This window comes from Carcharodon carcharias, chromosome 6 (assembly GCF_017639515.1).
Source record: "Carcharodon carcharias isolate sCarCar2 chromosome 6, sCarCar2.pri, whole genome shotgun sequence".
Lineage (NCBI taxonomy): Eukaryota > Metazoa > Chordata > Chondrichthyes > Lamniformes > Lamnidae > Carcharodon > Carcharodon carcharias.
The window spans coordinates 110340887-110361939 of NC_054472.1; the positions used below are offsets into that span (position 1 = coordinate 110340887).

At 40.6% G+C, this 21053-nt stretch overlaps 1 protein-coding gene across 8 annotated transcripts in view; it reads left to right on the forward strand.

The window, feature by feature from the left end:
* prkdc (protein kinase, DNA-activated, catalytic subunit) overlaps positions 1–21053 on the forward strand; it is a 243012-nt gene that overhangs the window by 51256 nt on the left and 170703 nt on the right. For all 8 annotated transcript variants that reach the window (XM_041189174.1, XM_041189177.1, XM_041189175.1 and 5 more), the window contains 8 exons: positions 472–575; positions 686–776; positions 3067–3230; positions 3758–3904; positions 6469–6576; positions 7940–8166; positions 19643–19737; positions 20232–20331. In XM_041189174.1, coding sequence (XP_041045108.1) covers positions 472–575; positions 686–776; positions 3067–3230; positions 3758–3904; positions 6469–6576; positions 7940–8166; positions 19643–19737; positions 20232–20331 — 1036 coding nt within the window. The remainder of the gene's footprint in view (positions 1–471; positions 576–685; positions 777–3066; positions 3231–3757; positions 3905–6468; positions 6577–7939; positions 8167–19642; positions 19738–20231; positions 20332–21053) is intronic.

Below are 21053 nucleotides of genomic sequence, written 5' to 3' on the forward strand. Positions count from 1 at the left end.
GGCTGTTAGTAATTGCTAACCACTACTTTGATCAAGTATCCCATCATTCCTACAGTATTGGCTACATTTCCCATCATGCTTAGAAAGAGCTGTAATAACTATGTTTGTCTATTCTATAGCTATTAATGCACGTTTTAATATCAAAAATATGAAATCATTTCAGTTATTCTACCTTAAGCTTGGTTTAGCATCTCATCTGCAAGACAGCACTACTGACAGTGCAGAATGTTAGCCTGGATGATGTCCCCAAATCTTTGGGGTACATTCTGAATTCAAGGCCTGAGTGCTACCAGATGAACCACAGCTCACACTTGCATTTTCTACATCTCTAAAGACATCAACCAATGTGAACAAATGGCTGGATTTGGCTGGATTTTAGAATTCTGCAACCAAGCATTATGATTAAAACAAAATTTAAAAAATCAAGTGTTTTAATTATTGAAACTTCATTTTTTTAACACTTCATGTTAGATGAGACTGAAAACAGTTGGGAAATGTTGAGCATTAATACTTCATGTAAAGGAGGAAACAAAGTTCTTATACGTCGCCTGAAAAATGCAAGGGATCTTTCTATGGTATGTGACTATCATTTGAAATTTGACTCTAAAGCCTGTGCCTACAATATATGGCCACTGGTGAGTTAAGAAAATCTGTTTTTAAACCTGTTTTATTTCTCGTGAAACAGAGCGAAGAGTCTCCTGCTGCAGCTGTGAGGCATAGAGTAGTACGGTTACTTGGGTCCCTTGGTGGGCAGATCAATCGAAGCCTGGTTACAGGTGGGTGTAACGACAGTTGGAATTGTCATTTAGATTGAAAACAAAATGTGTACAAGTGAAGAGTAGAGCGCATACCTCAGCCATACTGTGTTGACTCAACGTTATTCTTTGAGGCTTTTACTTGCCGGATTGATGTTCTGTAACCACAAAGCTGAAAAAAATCTTTTTATTAAAAGCTTCCATCTCACTGAGGAAGCTTCAGGCCAATCCACATCCAACAACCTGCTCTGAAAACTCATATTTTGATTGCTGTGACAAATTGCACCACTGCACCTGAGACAATCTGCAACATCCTAAAACAACCCACAAAATTTAAAAGAAAAACGTCAATTTTCTCTATCTCCCAATGTTAGCGGGCCCTTTAAAAAAATTCCAGGATGTGGATTTGGATCTGCATCCTTTCCAAAAACTAATCAGCTCTTCCTGGGTCATAACCTAACTATGTACCAAGTTTCATCAAAATCCATCCATTAGATTTGAACATATATTGTTTGCAGATAAACTAACAAATGGGTAAAACGTTACCCCTGCCTCCTTTCAATGGTGGAAATAAAAGAGATGGAAATTTAAAACTGCCAGATAATGTGTAATTGTAATTGTTCTAGGTTTTACTGGGCTTTGCCATTTTACTAGACCATTATTAAACTTCAGCCCAATGTCTCAATTATTTCTCCTACTTAATAATCAGTATTAATGATGTGAAGAAGCAGATTGGAACTTAGTTAACTGGCTGATTTAGATTGAGTCTTTTGTATTTGAAAAGTGAAAATTATGATTTACGAGAGGGAGCTGAATGAAATTTGTGAAACAAATTATTCAACAATAATAATATGACTGCTCATTCTAAATAAGTTACTTAAAATGTCCTTTCTTTGATTCACTTATATAACCCATCCATCTTAATTAGTTACATTATTGTAAGCTAGCAGTGAAGCAAAAGTTTGTCCCCATGTTCCCTTACGCGCTAAATATGAGGATGTGTCAACTGAATGCCATGTGCTTCCTACAGTAAGAAAGACTAATTCCCAGTCCTCCCCCATTTTATAGCACCAGTTGCAGTCAATAGGGATTTCTGGGAGCACACTATCCACCTTAGATCCTCTCATTGGCTATAAGTGGTAGATGACCATCAGCATTTGATGCTTATGCAGCTCAAGCTCATATTCCTTTTTTAAAGTTCAGTTAACTTTTTTTTTAAAAAGCGCTTTATATAGACATAACTTTTCCCTAATATTTGTCATCCTGAACATAGGTTTCATCATATACCTCATTATTTATTGCTACAGTAAATTTAATTTTTGTAAATGAACCCTGATTCATTCAGCATCCACTCTTGACCCAACAGAAGGTGCCATCTAACACCATGGATAGTAGCCTTGTAAAATACCTGTATTATGCAGGGAGCATCTTATACAAGTGTTCATTGCCACTAAACTATTGTGACATTCATGTTGATGGGAACTGACCTTTATCTTTGTACATTGTGTGTAGCTGGCATTTGTTTCAGGTTCCTTTGCAGAGTTTATTTTAAGTATTGAAATCATTTTTAATTTCATGATTAAAGCAGATAGACTTTTTTTTGTTTGTTCCTTTGGTATTGTTCATTTCAGGCGATGTGCTTTGTTTGAATCTTTACCAACCAGGTTTACCTTTGGCCTAGTTGATGTCAGTAGCTGATGTTAAAACTTGCAAAGATTGTCAGATTTTTCTTGCATACAACTCTTGGCATATTGTGGACCAATGCTGCTTTATTTAAGAATCAAATTCAATGAAGTGCTCATTGTGACTCTTGGATGGCAATACTTCATACAAATATAAATCTCTGTTGAATAACTTATTGGTCGTTTACATATAGAAGGTGAATTTTAATTAACAAATGTGAATGAAGGGACTCTTGATCGGCAATGCTTCATTTTGTGAAGGAAAGGAGAGCATGGGCATATGGGAGTCTAGGCATACATGGGATTAGGATTTCAATTCATATGAAAGGTAAATTCAACATGAATTTGTTGGATCAAACAGCCTGTTTCCATGTTGTAATTGTTTTGTGAAACATTAACAAAATGGATGCTGTCGGAAAACATGAAGCCTAAGCATCGAGGGAATTCCTTACAAGCCAGAGAAGCTTTAGCTCAAGCTAATAGCATGTAGCTTCTTTACTAAGGACTGTCATTAAAGTGTATTTTGAAATGTATAATCTCAATTTTTGTTCAAAAGTAAGTTACTCATCAAATATGGTATTGCATAAAGATATTAGGAAATGCTTGTGTTTCCCATCTAAATCATACAGCTGCTTCTTCGGAGGAAATGATGAAGAAGTGTGTTGCGTGGGTGGCAGAGAGGCCACTGAGTTTTGCAGTGCCATTTGCAGACATGAAACCTGTCATATACTTAGATTCATTTCTACCCCGCATCTCCGAACTTGCGCTTTCTGCTGGTGACCGACAGACGAAGGCAAGCCAACATACGTTTCATTCAAATTTTGTGTTATGTTCCTGGTCAGATGCGATATCCCTACTAGAAGGAGCACCTAATGTGTTAGAGTGCATTCCGCTCCCATAGATCTGTCTGTAAAATATATCCTCTGCATGAATAATATAGTAACTTCTCATTAATTCCCATGTTATGTTGACCAGAAATTTTTTGCATTTCTTCCAGCCTATGGTTACGATCATAAAATACTGCATTTATTAACCATTTATACTATAGTTAAATTTTTATCTTTTAGAATTTATTCATACTTGTTTTATAAATTTCTTCGTAACTTTTAGGATTGAATAAGCTATTTTCCAAATCATTAACTGAAAATGAGGCATTGTGAGCACGTTAGAAAATGTGTTGTCTCTGGCAAGGGATCGTTATGTGACCACTCTGTAGTTACAGATCTCTTTCCAGTTTTTTATGTGTCAGATAAATTTTAAAATATTTTTTCACATCTTTAACATGTTGAAACTTTTTTAATAAATATTAAATCCTGCCAGGTTGCAGCTTGTGAACTGCTCCATAGTGTGGTAGCTTATATGCTAGGAAAAGGATCTCAGATCTCAGAAGGACAGCAGGAAACAATGTACAAGCTCAACAAACACATGTTTCCAGTCTTGCTCCGCCTTGGTTGTGACGTGGATAAGGTATGAAAGTTCTGGGTTTGCGTGTAGGAATAAGTTGATTTATTTATTCCTTAGGAGTCTCTGGTTAGGTCAGCATTTATTGCCCGTCCCTAATTGTCCTTGAAGGTGGTGTGAGCCGTCTTCTTGAACCTGCATTCCATGTGGCGTAGGTACACCCACAGTGCTGTTAGGCAGGTAGTTCCTGGATTTTGACCCAGTGACAGTGAAGGAATGGCGATATATTTCCAAGTCAGGATGGTGTGTGGCTTGGAGGCGAACTTACAGGTGGTGGTGTTCTCATGCATCTGCTGCCCTTGTCCTTGAAGGTGGCAGAGGTCCTGAGTTTGGAAAATGCTGTTGAAGACACCTTGTTGAGTTGCTGCAGTGCACCTTGTGGTTGGCGTACACTGCTGCCACTGTGTGTTGGTGGTGGAGGGAGTGGATGCTTAAGGTGGTGGATGAGGTGGCAGTCAAGTGAGCTGCTTTGTCCTGGGCATAATCAAGCTTCTTGAGTGTTGGAGCTGCACTCATCCAGGCAAATGGAGTGTATTCCATCACACTCCTGACTTGTGCCTTGTGGATGGTGGACAGGCTTTGGGGAGCCAGGAGGTAATTTACTCTCTGCAGAATTCCCAGCCTCTGATCTTCTTTTGTAGCCACAGTATTTATATAGCTAGTCCAGTTCAGTTTCTTGTCAATGGTTAACCACCAACCCCCCTCCCCACCCCACCCCACCCCACCCCACCCAAGATGTCAATAGTGCAGATTCAGTGATGGCAATGCCATTGAATGTCAGGGGATGATGGTTAGGTCCCCTCTTGTTGGAGATGGCCATTGCCTGGCCCTTGTGTGGCATGAGTGTTATTTGTCACTTATCAGCCTAAGGCTCAATGGTGTCCAGCTGTTGCTGCATATGGACATGGACTGCTTTAGTATCTGAGGGGAATGCCTTATTGATTACTTAAAACAAGTTAATAATGTTTGATCTGTAGCTGATAAAAACCTATATATAATTCAAATATTAATAGTATTGTGTACTCCCTATAAGCCTAACACAACTGTCGAGCATTTTATATCTCTCTTTTAAACTTGCCTATTTATTGTCGTTACTTGTAAGCCTTCCTGATTTATGATTTCAGGGTAGGATATTACTACACCACTTGTTGTTGAACCTAAACTCTGCTACATCTCTCTGGTCTTTAGTCTCTTCTCCATCTCCATCAAATCTCTGAGATCAATGTTTGATACTTAAAATGGATATTATGCTAATATGGTTGGTAAATACTGTGTATTTGAGCAATGCATTTTAAACAACTAATGTGGAGTTCTCAGCTCCACGCTGGGAAGCTACTGTTTCAAAAGACCTGAGGAGGAGTAAGTCAGTACAGTCTTGCATGCATTTCTCAATGCTCTTGTGTCCCCAAACTACTTTCCTCAACCCTTCCAGGAACTCCCATGTGCTTCCATACTGGTCTCCCGTCACCTCACTCTCACCTCCTAATCCCCCTAGACCCCAGCAATGGAACATACATGTTCACTTCTATTTATAATAGGCAGATGAGACTTCAGTGGTTCAAATACTGAAGCACATTGACCCTAACTATTTCTGGCCAGTGGCTCCACACAAGGCACCCTCTTTCCCAATGTTGTCAGATGCAGCACCATAACCAGTGCTCCTGGACCCCAAATGAGTACCCCCCACCCTCACTCGACTGTTTCACTTGCAATAAATGTCACACTTCTCCAGCACATGTCAGTGCACCCACACTTCCAGACCACTGTCCCTCTCTCTCTCTCTCTCTCTCTCTCTCTCTCTCTCTCACTAATCCCTGATCCAAGCATTTTTTGTGGTCTTATTGCAACAGGATTATCAGTATCTGATAAAATTTTGTGCATCTGTATTTGAACCGCTAAAAAGTATAAGCAGAGTATTGCTGAAAAAAAAACATTTTTTGAAGCTTTTCATCTTGCATTCATCAGGACAGTTGTAAGAATACCATACGAAAACAAAACTGCTGGAAAAACTCAACATCTCTGACAGCATCTGTGGAGAGAGAGACAGATAACGTTGATTCCTCAGATGCTGTCAGACCTGAGTTTTTCCAGCATTTTTGTTTTTGTTTCAGATTTCCAGCTTCCGCAGTATTTTGCCTTTATTTATGTAAGAATACCATGTTACATTGGTATTCTTGTGATTGTTCTGATGAGTATTGCTGATAAAAAGACATTTTGTTGAAGCTTTTCATGTTGAACTCAAGTTCTGTACTCTAAATGACTAAATGTAAGTAGAAGTAAATAAATATGTTCCATTGATATGTTGAAGTTTTCCTTCAGAGGCATGGGAAAACTTCACAGTTGTATCTACTCTGAAGATTTGCTCTGGTTAACCAGCTGGAGAGAATCCATGATGGTAAACTTAAATAGATTCTGCAGAGCAGAGTGTGATTCTTTTCCTCCTTCTATATTTTCTAAAGTGTATTAAACATACCTCGAGTAAGTGATTGTTTAGGATAGGTCCACATCATGCAGCAATTGAGCCTTAATATAATAACTTGTTTTTGTGTTATTTTTTAAATTATATATAGGTAACCAATCAGCTGTTTGAACCACTTGTTATGCAGCTTATCCATTGGCTCACTAACAACAGAAAATTTGAAAGTCGGGATACAGTGGCGCTGCTGGAAGCTATTCTGGTAACAATTGTTCAATTATGTTCTCAGCATTTGAACACTCAAAACAAACTGTAATTCCCTGTAAACAGAGTGATTGTAAACATCTGTCTAAATCCATATAGGACTGAAATTTTTTGCTTATAAAAGCAAAGAGAACAGCATCTTTGTAAACAGCCAAGTTTGAAGGAATTACATACTAGAAATGAATCAGACAACTCCGTAATGTTAGATAAATAACTATTTAATAGTTTCAGATATTTATTTTATTCCTTTTTGGCTTTCTGTATTTAACTATTTGTGGTGCTGTCGACTAAACGTTGAGTTGGTAGTTAGGAAGGTAAATGCAATGTTGGCATTTATTTCGAAAGGACTAGAATATAAAAGCAGGGATGTGCTGCTGAGGCTTTATAAGGCTCTGGTCAGACCACATTTAGAATATTATGAGCAATTTTGGGCCCCGTATCTCAGGAAGGATGTGCTGGCCCTGGAGAGGGTCCAGAGGAGGTTCATGAGAACGATCCCAGGAATGAAAGGCTTAACATATGAAGAACGTTTGTGGACTCTGGGTCTACACTCAATGGAGTTTAGAAGGATGAGGGGGGGATCTGATTGAAACTTACAGAATACTGAAAGGCCTGGATAGAGTGCACGTGGGGAAGATGTTTCCATTAGTAGGAGAGACTAGGACCCGAGGGCACAGCCTCAGAATAAAGGGAAGACCTTTTAGAACAGAGATGAGGAGAAACTTCTTTAGCCAGAGAGTAATGAATCTATGGAATTCATTGCCACAGAAGGCTGTGGAGGCCAGGTCATTGAGTGTATTTAAGACTGAGATAGATAGGTTCTTGATTGCTAAGGGGATCAAAGGTTATGGGGAGAAGGCGGGAGAATGGGCTTGAGAAACTTATCAGTCATGATTGAATGGCGGAGCAGACTCGATGGGCCGAATGGCCTAATTTCTGCTCCTATGTCTTATGGTCTAATGTTTATTTCTAAAGGCTGGAGGGGTATTGACATAAATAAACAAATTAAACTTATTACTTTCTAAGTTTCTGCCAAGTAATAATTTCCTTATTAAAATGTCCAAAGGTATTTAACTAGTGAATATATATCCAGAAGAGCAGGAAAGGCAACTGGGAATTGAACAATCCTTTTTTAAACACTTACAGTCAATGCTGAATCATAGTTGACAAAAATGATCTTAATGCTAATTGGTTTGAGGCACACAACTAATCTAGTAGTTCAGGTTGATGTACATCTCACCTAGTGATTGGGGAATTGCGACTTCCATTTGTTGGGCAATGCTTTGCCCTGATATAGATTGTAATGTAGGCCAGTGTTGATTTTGTTCTGAAAGCTAAAAACTATTATCTAATTTTGTTAGGATGGCATTGTGGATCCAGTGGACAGCACTTTGAGAGACTTCTGTGGGAACTGTGTTCAGGAGTTTCTCAAGTGGTCCATAAAGCAGACAACTCCAGAACAGCAGCAGAAGAGTCCAGTGAATACAAAATCACTCTTCAAGAGACTGTATAGCCTTGCTCTTCATCCCAATAGTTTTAAACGACTGGGGGCAGCTCTTGCCTTTAACAGCATATACAGAGAATTCAGGTAGGCTTCATGATCTAAATTATAAAAATGTTAAGTAATTTCATAGCTGGGCTAAAATCAAATCCTCAACAATGTATTGAACCTCGAAGCAGAGTTGAGGATTTTATTTAAGGTTAGCGTTCTATGACCTGCACTGAAAATTATTTTGCCTAAAGTTTTTACAAGTATTCTTTAACATCAAATTGTTTGAAGTTTGTATCAATCTATTTTAGCTGAAGATTTTAAACTCTCATTCTTTTTAAAATTTTACTGTTTTTTTAAAAAAAGTTTGTAAGAAATAGTTGATTTATTTAGTCTGAAAACTTAATTTGAAAGTGTGAGATACAAATGACTAAGTGACTCATTTATCATGAGTACTCCAGTCACTGAATTGTGAGGTGATGTATTTTGGCAGAAGGGATCGAGGAGGGCAATATAGACTTAATGGCGCAACTCCAAAGAATGTGCAGGAACAGAGGGGCCTGGGTGTGCATGTGTATCAATCTTTGAAGGTGGCAGGACATATTGAGAAAATGGTAAACAAAGCATATGGGATCTTGGGCTTCATAAATATTGGCATTGAGTACAAAAGCAGGGAAGGGATGTTACGCTGAACCTTCTATAAAGCTCTAGTTAGGCCTTAACTATAGTAGTGTCTCCAATTCTGATCACCACACTTTAGGAAAGAGATGAGGATGCTTGACAAGGTGTAGAGGATATTTCCCAGAATGGTTCCAGGGATGGGAAATTTTACTTAAAAGCGTAGGTTAGAAAATCTGGGGTTGTTCTACTTGATGAGGAGGAGATTTGATGGAGGTGTACAAGATTATGACAGGATTAGGTAAGATAGTCAAGGAAAAACTGTTCCCATTAGCTGATGGGTACAAGGTCTACGGGACACAGATTTAAGGTATTGAGCAAGAGATAGAGGGAGGTTGGTTGGAAGTGGAACCAATCAATTACTTCAAAAGGAAATTGGATGGGCACTTAAAGGAAATAAACTTGCAGGGGTGCGAAGATAGAGCAAGGGAATATGGTTAACTGGTTTGCTCCACAGAGAGCAGGCAGATTTGATGGACCGAATGGCCGCCTCCTTGCCATAATTGATACTGACTTGTGTTGAAAAACCTATTTAAAACAGTCATTCTTTAATCTTATGAAAAGATTTGACAGATTGTTAGAGCTTCAGTGGTAAAATATTAAGCAGTGCATGATATTCTAAAATTACAAACTCCAAAGCAGATATTAAGTTCTTGTACTACAATGATACAGGTCTAAATTCTGCAACCCCAGATTTTTATAGAAAGTACATCTGCCTCTTTTTTCATCTGATTAATGTGAGTGCAGTCTGTTAGAGAGCTGAGGCTATGTGCGTGCTTTTAGGCAAATATTATTAGTATTATTTCAGCAGCTCACTCTCTTCCATCTCCCAATGTGCACCTTTAAGTCCCAGGGCTGTAAATGCGACCACAATTGATGTCCAATTGGCCTGCTCATTCAAAATCCAGATTTGGCATGACCACATGTCTCACTTTCCTTGACCCCAAAACCTCCTCCGATCCAGGATCATCGTGCAAGGCTAACAAAACCCTATCTCCATTTCTCTGTGATAAACTGTCCACAAAAACCTCTGTCCTCTCTCCACCCACCTCCGATACCAAGTTTGAGGAGCTCATGGGGATTTATTTGCCTCTAATGTTTAGACCATTTGTGCAGGCATTTCTGCCGCTTATTCAGCTTTCTCTTCTCAACCCTGCCACTGATGTCCAGTTCTGAATCTTTATCACAAACATACGAACAAGGACCAGGAGTAGGCCATTCTGCCCCTTGAGCATAGAAACTAGGAGCAGGAGTAGGCCATTCAGCCCTTCAAGCCTGATCCACCGTTCATTATGATCATGGCTGATCGATCCTCTATCTCAATGTCATATTGCTGCTTTCTCTCCATACCCCCTGATGCCCCTAATATCAAAAAATCTATCAGTTTCTTTCTTGAGTATACTCAGTGACCTGGCCTCCACAGCCTTCTGTGGTAGAGCATTCCACAGGTTGACCACCCTCTGAGTGAAGAAGTTTTTCCTCATCTCAGTCCTAAATAGCCTGCCCCTATCCTAAGACTGTGGCCCCTGGTTCTAGACTCCCCAACCAGGGGAAACATACTCCCTGAATTCAGTCTGTCTAGCCCTGTTAGAATTTTATACGTTTCAATCAGATCCCCTCTCATTCTTCTAAACTCTCGTGAATACAGGCCCACTTGAACCAATCTCTCCTCATATGACAGTTTGCCATCCCCGGTATCAGCCTAGTGAACCTTCGCTGCATGCCCCCTATGGCAAGTTTATCCTCTCTTAGGTGGGGAGACCAAAACTGCACCCAATACTCCACATGTGACTTCACCAAGGCCCTGTATAACTGCAGTAAGATATCCCTACATCTGAACTCAAATCCTTTTTCATTGAAGGTCAAAAAACCATTTACTTTCCTAATTGCTTGCTGCACCTGCCTATTTACTTTCATTGACTGGTGTACAAGGATACCAGATTCCTTTGCATAACCGCATTTCCCCATTTAAATAATACTCTGTTTTTCACACCAAAGCGTATAACTTCATATTTATCCACATTATACTGCATCTGCTATGTATTTGCCCATACACACAACTTGTCTAAATCACCCTGAAGCCTCCTTGTATCCTCCTCACAACCCCGTCTAGTTTCGTGTCATCAGCAAACTTGGAAATATTGCATTTGATTCCCTCATCCAAGTAATTTATATATATCATGAATAGCTGGGACCGAAGCACTGGTCCTTGTGGTACATCACTAGTCACTGCCCGCCACCTGGAAAAAAACCCATTTATTCCCACTCTCTCAACTAATTCTCAATCCATGCCAGTATATTACCCCTAATCCCATGTGCTTTAATTTTGCCCACTAGCCTCTTGCGTGGGACTTCAGCAAAAGCCTTCTTGAAATCCAAATACACCACATCCACTGGTTGTCCCTTATCTAATCTACTAGTTGCATCCTCAAAAAACTCCAGAAGGTTAGCTAAATATGATTTCCCTTTCATAAATCCATGCTGACTTTGTCTAATCCCGTTAATGCTTTCCAAGTGTTCTGTTACAACGTCTTTTATAATAGACTGTAGCATTTTCCCACTGCTGATGTTCGGCTAACTGGTCTGTAATTCTGTTTTTTCTCTCCCTCCTTTTTTAAATAGTGGGGTTACATTTGCCACCGTCCAACATGTAGGAACTGCTCCAGAGTCTATAGAATTTTGGAGGATGACCACCAATGCACCCAATATTTCCAGGCCCATTTCCTTTAGTACTCTGGGATGTAGATTATCAGGCCCTGGGGATTTTTCAGCCTTTAACCCCATTAATTTCTCTAGCACCATTTTTTTTACTAACTGATTTTCTTCAGTTCCTCCTTCTCACTAGACCCTTGGTTCCCTAAAGTTTCTGGGAAATCATTTGTGTCCTCTTTTGTGAAGACAGAACCAAAATATGTGTTCAATTCTTCTGTCATTTCTTTGTTCCCCATTATAATTTTCCCCGTTTCTGACTGTAAGGGACCGACATTTGTCTTCGCTAATCTTTTTCACATATATTTATAGAAGCTTTTACAGTCAGTTTTTATGTTCCTTGCAATTTTACACTCATACTCCATTTTCCCCTTCTTGATCAATCTTTTTGTCCACTTTTGCTGAATTCTAAACTGCTCCCAATCCCCAGGCTTGCTGCTTTTTCTGGCAATTTTATTTGTCGTCTCTTTGCATCTAATACTATCCCTAATTTCTTTTGTAAGCCATGGTTGAGCCATCTCTCCTGTTTTATTTTTGCGCCAGTCAGGAATGAATAATTGGTGTAATTCATGCACACATTCCTTTAAATATTAGCCACTCTCTATCCACTGTCAACCCTTTTAGTAAGGTTCCCCAATCCATCATTGCCAACTCGCACCTCATACCCTTTAATTAGATTCAGGGCCCTAGTTTCGGATTCAACTTCTTCACTCTTCATCTTAATGAACAACTCTATCAGTTTATGGTCGCTCTTCACTAAGGGCCCTGCACAACACGATTGTTAATTAATCCTTTCTCATTGCATAATACCCAGTCTAGGATAGCCAGCTCTCTAGTTGGTTCCTAAAAAAAATCACGTACACACTCCAGGGAATCTTCCTCCACAGTATTATTGCTCGTTTGGTTTGTCCAATCTATACGTAGATTAAAGTCACCCATGATTACAGTTGTACCCATATTGCATGCCTTCCCTTACTGTTTGGGGACCGAAAGACAATCCCCACCAACGTTTTCTGCCCCTTGGTGTTTCTTATCTTCACCCAAACAGATTCCACATCATGATTTTCCAAGCCAATATCCTTCCTCACTATTGCATTGATTTCCTACTTTGCTAACAGTGCTCCCCCATCTCCTTTGCCTATTTGCCTGTCCTTCCTAAATATTGAATACCCCTGGATGTTCAATTCCAATCCTTGGTCAGCCTGCAGCCATGTCTCCGTAATTGCAACTATATCATAACCAGTTATATCTATTTGTGCTGTTAATTCATCTACCTTATTGTGAATGCTCCACACATTAAAGTACAATGCCTTGGACTTGGCTTTTTAACCTTGTTAGTCATCTTAGCTTCATTTTGCACTCTGACCCCATTTGTATTTTGCCCTTGTTTTTTCTGGCTTCCACTTTTGCTTCCAACTTCTGTCTTTTGTTTCTATCCTTGTTTCCTCCTCTTCTGTCTCCCTGCTGAGGTTCCCATCCCCCTGCCATTCTAGTTAAAACCCTCCCTGACGGCACTAGCAAACATGCCACTGCCCCGAGCACATTGGCCCTGGTCCTGCCCAGGTGCAACCCATCCTGTTTGCACTGGTCCCAATGTCCCAGGAATCTGAATCCCTCCCCCCTGCAACATTTCTTCAGCCACATAGTCGATTGATATATCCTGTTAATTCTAATCTCGCTAGCACACGGTACTGGTAGTAATCCTGAGATTACTACCTTTTGAGTATTTTTTTAATTTACATCCTAACTCCTCTTATTCAGCTTGTAGGACCTCACCCCTTTATTTCCGTATGTTGTTGGTACCAATATTTACCACGACCACTTCAGAATGCCCTGCAGCCTCTCCGAGACACCCTTGACCCTGGCATCAGGGAGACCACATACCATCCTGAAGTCTCTTTTGCGGTCGCAGAAATTCCTGTCTGTTCCCCTTACTATTGAATCCCCCATCACTATAACACTGCCACTCTTCTTCCCTTGTGCAGCAAAGCCACGGTGCCATGGACTTGGCTCCTGCTGCTTTCCCCTGAGAAGTCACCTCTTCCTGCACACGTGGTCGCCAGGGACGCTGGAAGTATCCATGACTTCCCACATAGTACAGGAGGAGCACATCACGGGTGTGAGCTCTGCTGTCATTACTTCCCTTTAGATTAAGCTAGTTAGTTACTCCCTTTAAAGAATACTAATTATGCTAGTGGCCTTATTCATTTCCACACACATCCGCTATAGTCCAAAGCCGTTGCCTTATTTTGTTTAAGCTAATGGACGGCAGCAGTTTAATAGGTAGAAGTACTCACCTGACCCTACTTACCAATCAGCTGCCTCCACTGAGTCGTGTCACTTTTTGAATCGTGATGCCCTCGCGCTGCGTTCAGCCCCGAGTCTCCTCTGAACTCTTGCTCTGTCCTCATGTTGCTTTCAGCCCCGAGTCTCAGAACTCTCGCTCTGTCCTCGTGTTGCTTTCGGCCCCGAGTCTCCTCAGAACAGTCGCTCTGCCCTCATGTTGCTTTCAGCCCCGTCTCCTCAGAACTCTCGCTCCGACCTCGTGCTGCTTTGAGCCCCGAGTCCAGCTCCTGCTCTTTTTAAATCCCTGCTCTGCCATTTAATAAGATCATGGCTGATCTGACAGTAACCTCAAATCTGCATCCTGCCTACCCCGACTTGCAGTTTGTTTTACACATCCCAATGCCTGCTCTCTCTCAGCCATCTCAGCGTCCCATTTACTGCTCTCCTCTCCAGTCAGCTCTTAGTCGCTCAATTACTCTTCTGGCCCCATTCTTCCTAATACTATTAAAGACTCCTTAATGCTCGGATACTGTCCATTTTTCACAAGAGCTGCCATCACCCTTCTGACCCTGTCCTCTCCAATAATAGGCCATTTTCTACCCCCACCCCCACCTCTAAAATCATTGAATGCTATTACGTACAGCTCCATGGTCATCTCTGCCAAGGTTCCCTGTTCGAATCCTTTCAGTCCATGCTTATAGTACCAAGATCACTGGCCAAATGACCATTTGTATAAATTCGATTCTTCTTTTGGCTCCATTTTCCTGCTCAGCCACTCCACCAGGGTGAATCACACCACGTGTTACCTTGGCATCCTCTTCAACTCGGAGTTGAACTCCGTTCTGTTCTCTCAAGTGCTATTTGCTTCTACCTTTTGAGTGTTGCCTCCCTGTGCCACTACCTCAGCCCCACTGCTGCTGAAGACATTTAATAAAGCTTTTATCACCTGTAGACTATTTTTTTTATTGCATTTGCCACTTTTCGTAAAACCATAAGATGTAGCAGCAGATGTAGGCCATTCGACCCATCGAGTCTGCTCTGCCATTCAACGAGATCATGGCTAATCTGATAATCCTCAACTCTATTTTCCTTGATTCCCTTACTGATTAAAAATCTGTCTCTCAGCCTTGAATATACTTAATGAACCAGCCTCTACAGCCCTCTGTGGTAAAGAATTCCAGAGATTGACGACCCGCTGAGAGAAGAAATTTCTCCTCATCTCTGTTTTAAATGGGCGCTCCCTTACTCTGCCTTCTGGTCCTAGACTCTCCCACAAGGGGAAACAACCTCTCAGCATCTACCCTGTCAAGCCCCCTAAGAATCTTTTATGTTTCAATAAGGTCGCCCCTCATTCTTTTCAACTCCAATGAGTACAGGCACAACTGACTCAACCTATCCTCCATAAGAAAATCCCTCTATCCCTGGGATCAACCTAGTGAACCTTCTCCGGACTGCCTCCAATGCCATCATATCTTTCCTTAGATAATGGGACCAAAAGTGTTCGCAGTACTCCAGGTGTGGTCTAACCAGCGCCTTGTATAGTTTTAGCAAGATTTCCCTATTTTGTATATTCTACTCCCCTTGAAACAAAGGACAACACTTCATTTGCCTTATCAGCTGAATTTGTATGCTAGCTTTTTGGGATTCATACACGAGGACTCCCCAATCGCCCTGTGCTGCAACTTGCTTCAGTCTTTCTCCATTTAAATAATATTTAGCTCCTCTACTCTTTCTGCCAAAGTATATAACCGCAAACTTTCCCACATTATATTCCATCTGCCACATTTTTGCCCACTCACTTAACTGTCTGTATCCCTCTGTAGACTCTGTCATCCTCACCATTTGACTTCCCACCTATTTTTGTCTTCTGCAAACTTGGGATAGTACATTCACTTCCCTCATCCAAGACATTAATATATATTGTAAATAACTGTGGCCCCAGCACTGATCCCTGTGGCACTCCACTAGCTACAGGTTGCCACCCTAAAAATGCCCCCCTTTTCCCAACTCTGTTGTCTATTAGTTAGCCAATCCTCCATCCATGCTAATATACTACCCACAATGCCGTGGGATCTTATTAAGTAGCCATGTGTGGTACCTTATTGAACACCTTTTGAAAATCCAAATATATTACATCTACTGGTTCCCCCTCATCCTACTTGTTATCTCCTCAAGGAATTCTAATAAATTTGTCAGGTATGATTTCCCCTTCATGAAGCCATGCCGACTCTGCTTGATTAGATTATGCATTTCTAAATGCTCTGCTCTTACATCCTTTTTAATAGACTCCAACATTTTCCCAGTGACAGATGTTAAGCTAATTGGGCTATAGTAACCTGTTTTTTGTCTCCCTCACTCTTTGAACAAGGGTGTTACATCAACAGTTTTCCAATCCTCTGGGACTTTTCCAGAATCTAGGGACCCTTGGAAGATTACTACCAGTGCATCCACTATCTCTGCAGCTATTTCCTTTGATATCCTAGGACGCAACCCATCAGGTCCAGGTGACTTATCGGCCTTTAGCCCCATTAGCTTCCCCAGTAATTTTTCTCTAGTGATAGTTTTTGTATTTATTTCCTCCCCCTTTTTGCCCCATGCTATTGGTGTCTTCTACCATGAAGACTGATGGAAAGTATTTATTCAAGCCCATTGACATTTTCTGGCTCTCCATTATTATTTCCCCAGCCTCATTCTCTAAGGGGCCTATACTGACTTTGGCCTCTCTCCCTTTTTATATATTTACAGAAGCTCTTACTGTCTGTTTTTATATTACTTGCCAGTTTGCCCTCAAAGTTTATTTGCTCCCTCTTTACTAATTTTTTTGGTCATCTTCTGTTGGTTTTTAAAACTTTCCCAATCCTCTGGCTTACCACTAACCTTTGCCACAGTGTATGTTTTTTCTTTCACTTTGATACTATCCTTAATCTCTTTGGTTAGCCATGGTTGATTTATCCCCTTCCGACAATATTCTTCCTCACTGGGATATATCTTTGATTTGAGCCATGAACTATTTTCTTAAACATCTGCCATTGTTCATCAACCGTCTTTTCTGCAAAACTCCTTTCCTAGTCCACTCCAGCCAATTCTGCCCTAATTCCTTTATAATTACCCTTATTTAAGTTTAACACAGATGTTTCTGAACTAAGTTTCTCACTCTTAAACTGAATGCTAAATTCCACCATGTTATGGTTGCAGTTTCCTAGGGGATCTTTTACTCTAAGATCATCTATTAAACCTGCCTCATTACACATTACCAGATCCAAAATAGCCTGATCCCTGGCTGGATCCACAACATATTGTTCTTGCTCGTGGCTACCTCTGCCAATTTGTTTTTCACCATTTACTTGGGGATTAAAATCATCCATGATTAATATACTGCTTTTACATGCCCTCACTATTTCCTGATTTATTCTTTGTCCTACAGCATCACTACTGTTAGGGGGCCTATAGACTACTCCCACCAGTGTCGCCTTCCCCATGTTATTTCTTAACTCCACCCATATGGATTCCACATCTTCCAATCCAAGATAATTTCTTGCTATTGTACTTATTCCATCTTGTACTAACAAAGCTACCCCAACACCTTTCCTTCCTGCCTGTCCTTTCAAAAAATCGCATTCCCCTGAATATTTAGTTCCTAACTTTGATCTCCTTGTAACCATATCTCCGTATTGGTTATAAGATCATACCCATTAATCTGTATTTGTGCCGTTAATTCATTTATTTTGTTCCGAATACCATGTGCATTTAAGTAAAGAGCCATTAACTGTGCCTTTTTACCATTTTTTTCCCCCTTTGATCCTATTTGCTGCTTTATTTTTATGTTTGTACACTCTGTCTCTTCCTGTCACATTCTGGGTTTCATTACCTAAGTAGCTGCCCTGTTATGCTGCCATATCCTTTTGCTTTGTAAGTCTACTTGTCCCCTCTTTAGAACCATCCCCCACTCTATTTGGTTTAAAGCCCCCTCAACAGCTTTAGTTATTCGATTCGCTAGGCCACTGGTCCCAGCACGGTTCAAGTGAAACCCCCCCATTGGAACAGCTCCTTCTACCCCAGTACTGATGCCAGTGCCCCATGAACTGAAACCCATTCCTCCCATAATCTTTGAGCCACGCATTTAACTCCTTGACTTTATTTACCCTATGCCAGTTTGCCTGTGGTTCAGGTAGTAATCCTGAGATTACCACCTTGGAGGCTCTGCTTTTTAATTTAGCTCCTAACTGTTCAAATTCTTTCAGTAGAACCTCCTTTCTTGCCCTATTGGTACCACCATGGACGGCGACAACTGGATCCCCCCCCATCCCACTCCAAGTTCCTCTCCAGCCCTGAGGAGATGTCCTTAACCCTGGCACCGGGCAGGCAACACAGCTTTTGGGACTCACACTCACGGCTGCAGAGAACAGTATCTATCCCCCGAATTATACTGTCCCCTATGACCACTATGTCCCTATTTCCTCCCCTGACTTGAATTGGTCCCTGTGTCATGGTGCTGTGATCAGTTCATTCATCCTCCCTGCAGTTCCTGCTCTCGTTCACACAGCTTGTAAGAACTTCGTAACTGTTGTACAATTTCGGGGGCTGAAGCTCCTTGAACGCGACCCCTGGGTCCCCACACCTGCCTCACCTGCAATCACACCTTCCTGTCCCTGATCACAGACCAAATTTGAATTACCTAACCTGAGGGGTGTGACTGCCTCCTGAAGCAAAGTATCCAGGTAACTTTCCCCCTCCCTGATGTGACGCTATGTCTGCAGCTCGGACTCCAGCTCCTTAACTTGGATCCGAAGTTCCTTGAAATGCAAACTCTTACGACAGATATGTTTGCACCTGGTCACCTTGGTGTCTAGCAGCCCCCTCATGCTGCAGCAGCAACACATCGCCCGTCCTGCCATCACTATCTTATTTTATTTAATCTATTAATTAATTACTCTAGTATCCCTGCTCTTTACACTTTATTGAATTTAATTATTTACACCAGTATTGATCTTCTACTTAACCGGCTATTTTTAAGAAAAAGAAAATAAAAACTAGAGATCTAAACACTAGCTATAGACCTTAATTTTAATCTAGTGATGAGAAATACTCACCAATCAGCTGCTCTCCACGCTCTTTTTAAATGAAGTCACCCTGCTCTGTTTTAAAAGAAGTCCACACGCTCACCCAGTCTGTTTTAAATGAAGTCCACATGTGCTTTCTTTGTAAATGGTGCCGCTGCTTTTCTCAAGTGCCCTTGCTGTAAATAAAGTTTAACTTGCCAAAATCTATCCATTCATAATGTGTACTGCACACTGTCTTGCTCATCCATCTGTAGTACACTCGTTGACCTAGTGTGGCACCTTGCATTGAATTTAAAATCCCTCTGCAGCATTGCCCCACAATCTCCACTCTCAGATTGACCACCTTCAGTTTGCTATTTCTGGCATTTTGCATCCTGCTCTCCCTCTGTCCTGTTATTGGGGATTCATTGCCATGGTCTTACTCTTGAATTTCCTGCTTAAACCCTTCAACCTCTCTCTTGAAAAATCATCTCAAACTCAACTTTTCAAGCAAGCTTCTGGTCATCCTCCCATCTTTCTCACTATTACTCGATGTCTGTTTCTTTATATTACTTATTTTCTCCTCCCCTCTCAAAAACATCTTGGGACATTTTCTTTGTTTAAAGTACTTTATATATGCAAGTTGTTTTTGTACTAGATAGCACTTTATTTGAGTTTGATGCATAGATTAGTAGCAAGAGTTGATTATTTAGCACTTAATGGGTGAATTAATTTTTCTGAGCAATGTACACTTCTAGACATCATATACCTAAACTGAACCATCTGACACACTGATGAGCGCATAAGCTCAGGATTTATTTTAGATGGCAATGACCAGATGTGCCACTTTTCTGCGTTTCTAGGGAAGAAAATGCCTTGGTTGAACAGTTTGTGTTTGAAATATTGGTTGTTTATGTGGAAAGCCTTGCTCTGGCACATGCAGACGATAAATCATTGGGTAGGTTCTTTTTCATAACAACTGTAATTTATTGATATGCAACCATGCTGAAGTATCATCATTTTTAAGACTTTGTTAACTGTCTCATTTTAACCTTGTCACCCTTCTTCTGGGAGAAAGTGGATTTATGTACTGATAGTCTCTGCCTATTTATCTATTAATATGTGAATACTAACTTGTCACCTCTGCAATACTTTTTGATGTCAGCCCATTGGACATTATTTCCCTAGAATTGTGCATCCGTCCTGTTAAAATATCTGTAAGGCATCAGTATGTTTCCACTAAACTACTTTGTTTTATTAATCTGTAAAGATTGAAGGGGTATATGTTGTATGGTTTTATTTTATGCAACTTGAACCCCTTTACTGTCAGTTGGAAAAATTGCATGATTCCATTTAAACAGAATTAAAACCTATGAATTCAAATTGATGAGGATTGTTCTTTATTTTAAAATAAATTGCTCTTAATCAAAACAAATTGTAATTTTCCTCTAGGTACAGTTCAGCAATGCTGTGATAGTATTGATCATCTGAAACGGATTATCAAACAGAAAGCTCATGCTTTGAATCAACCTGCCAAAAGGCGTGTGCCCAGGTTTGTATATTGTTTACAGTGAAGTGTGTGTGATGCTAAAAGCTGTCTATTGAATGTGGAACCATGCATTTTTTTTCTTTTTCCCTTCACTTCCCCATGCCCTGCTCCTGAAAACAGTGTTGATTTCTTGCTGGAGAACAGGCCCTTGAAGGCCAGACATCATCCAATACACCACTGAAGTGATGTCTGTTGTGTCAATCTTGATGGTGAATTTCAGTAAGATATTTGATTGGGCCGCATCATAACCAAAACCCAATTTTGTTTGCACTCTTCATCCACATATATTTTTTTCCAGAAGGGGACATCAGGATTGTGAACCCTAGACATTTTTCTGTACCTTATCCCCAGCCCCTTTCCCTAACCTAGAGGCACTGAGATCCCCACTACAGCCCCAGCTGAGATAACTAACTTGATGCATGAGTAGGGTCAAATATGATAACCTCTTGGGTCTGAACAACTCAGCTACACACTGGATAAACTTGCTAAGTTATCAAGGAAGCTTGTCTAGCAGCCTTTAAATTGTGGGCAGAATAGTACAGCCAACTCAGCATTATCCTTTGCATTCTGGAACCATAGCTTGATGTCATGCCCAGAATAATATGAAGCTGTCTTCTGGATATAAGTGAAAAGAGTTGGAACAGCCTTTAAACAACTGCTAGTGGTCACAGTGCCACAGCTTAAAATTGTATATTGGTTTAACACTTAAATTGGTCATATTTAAA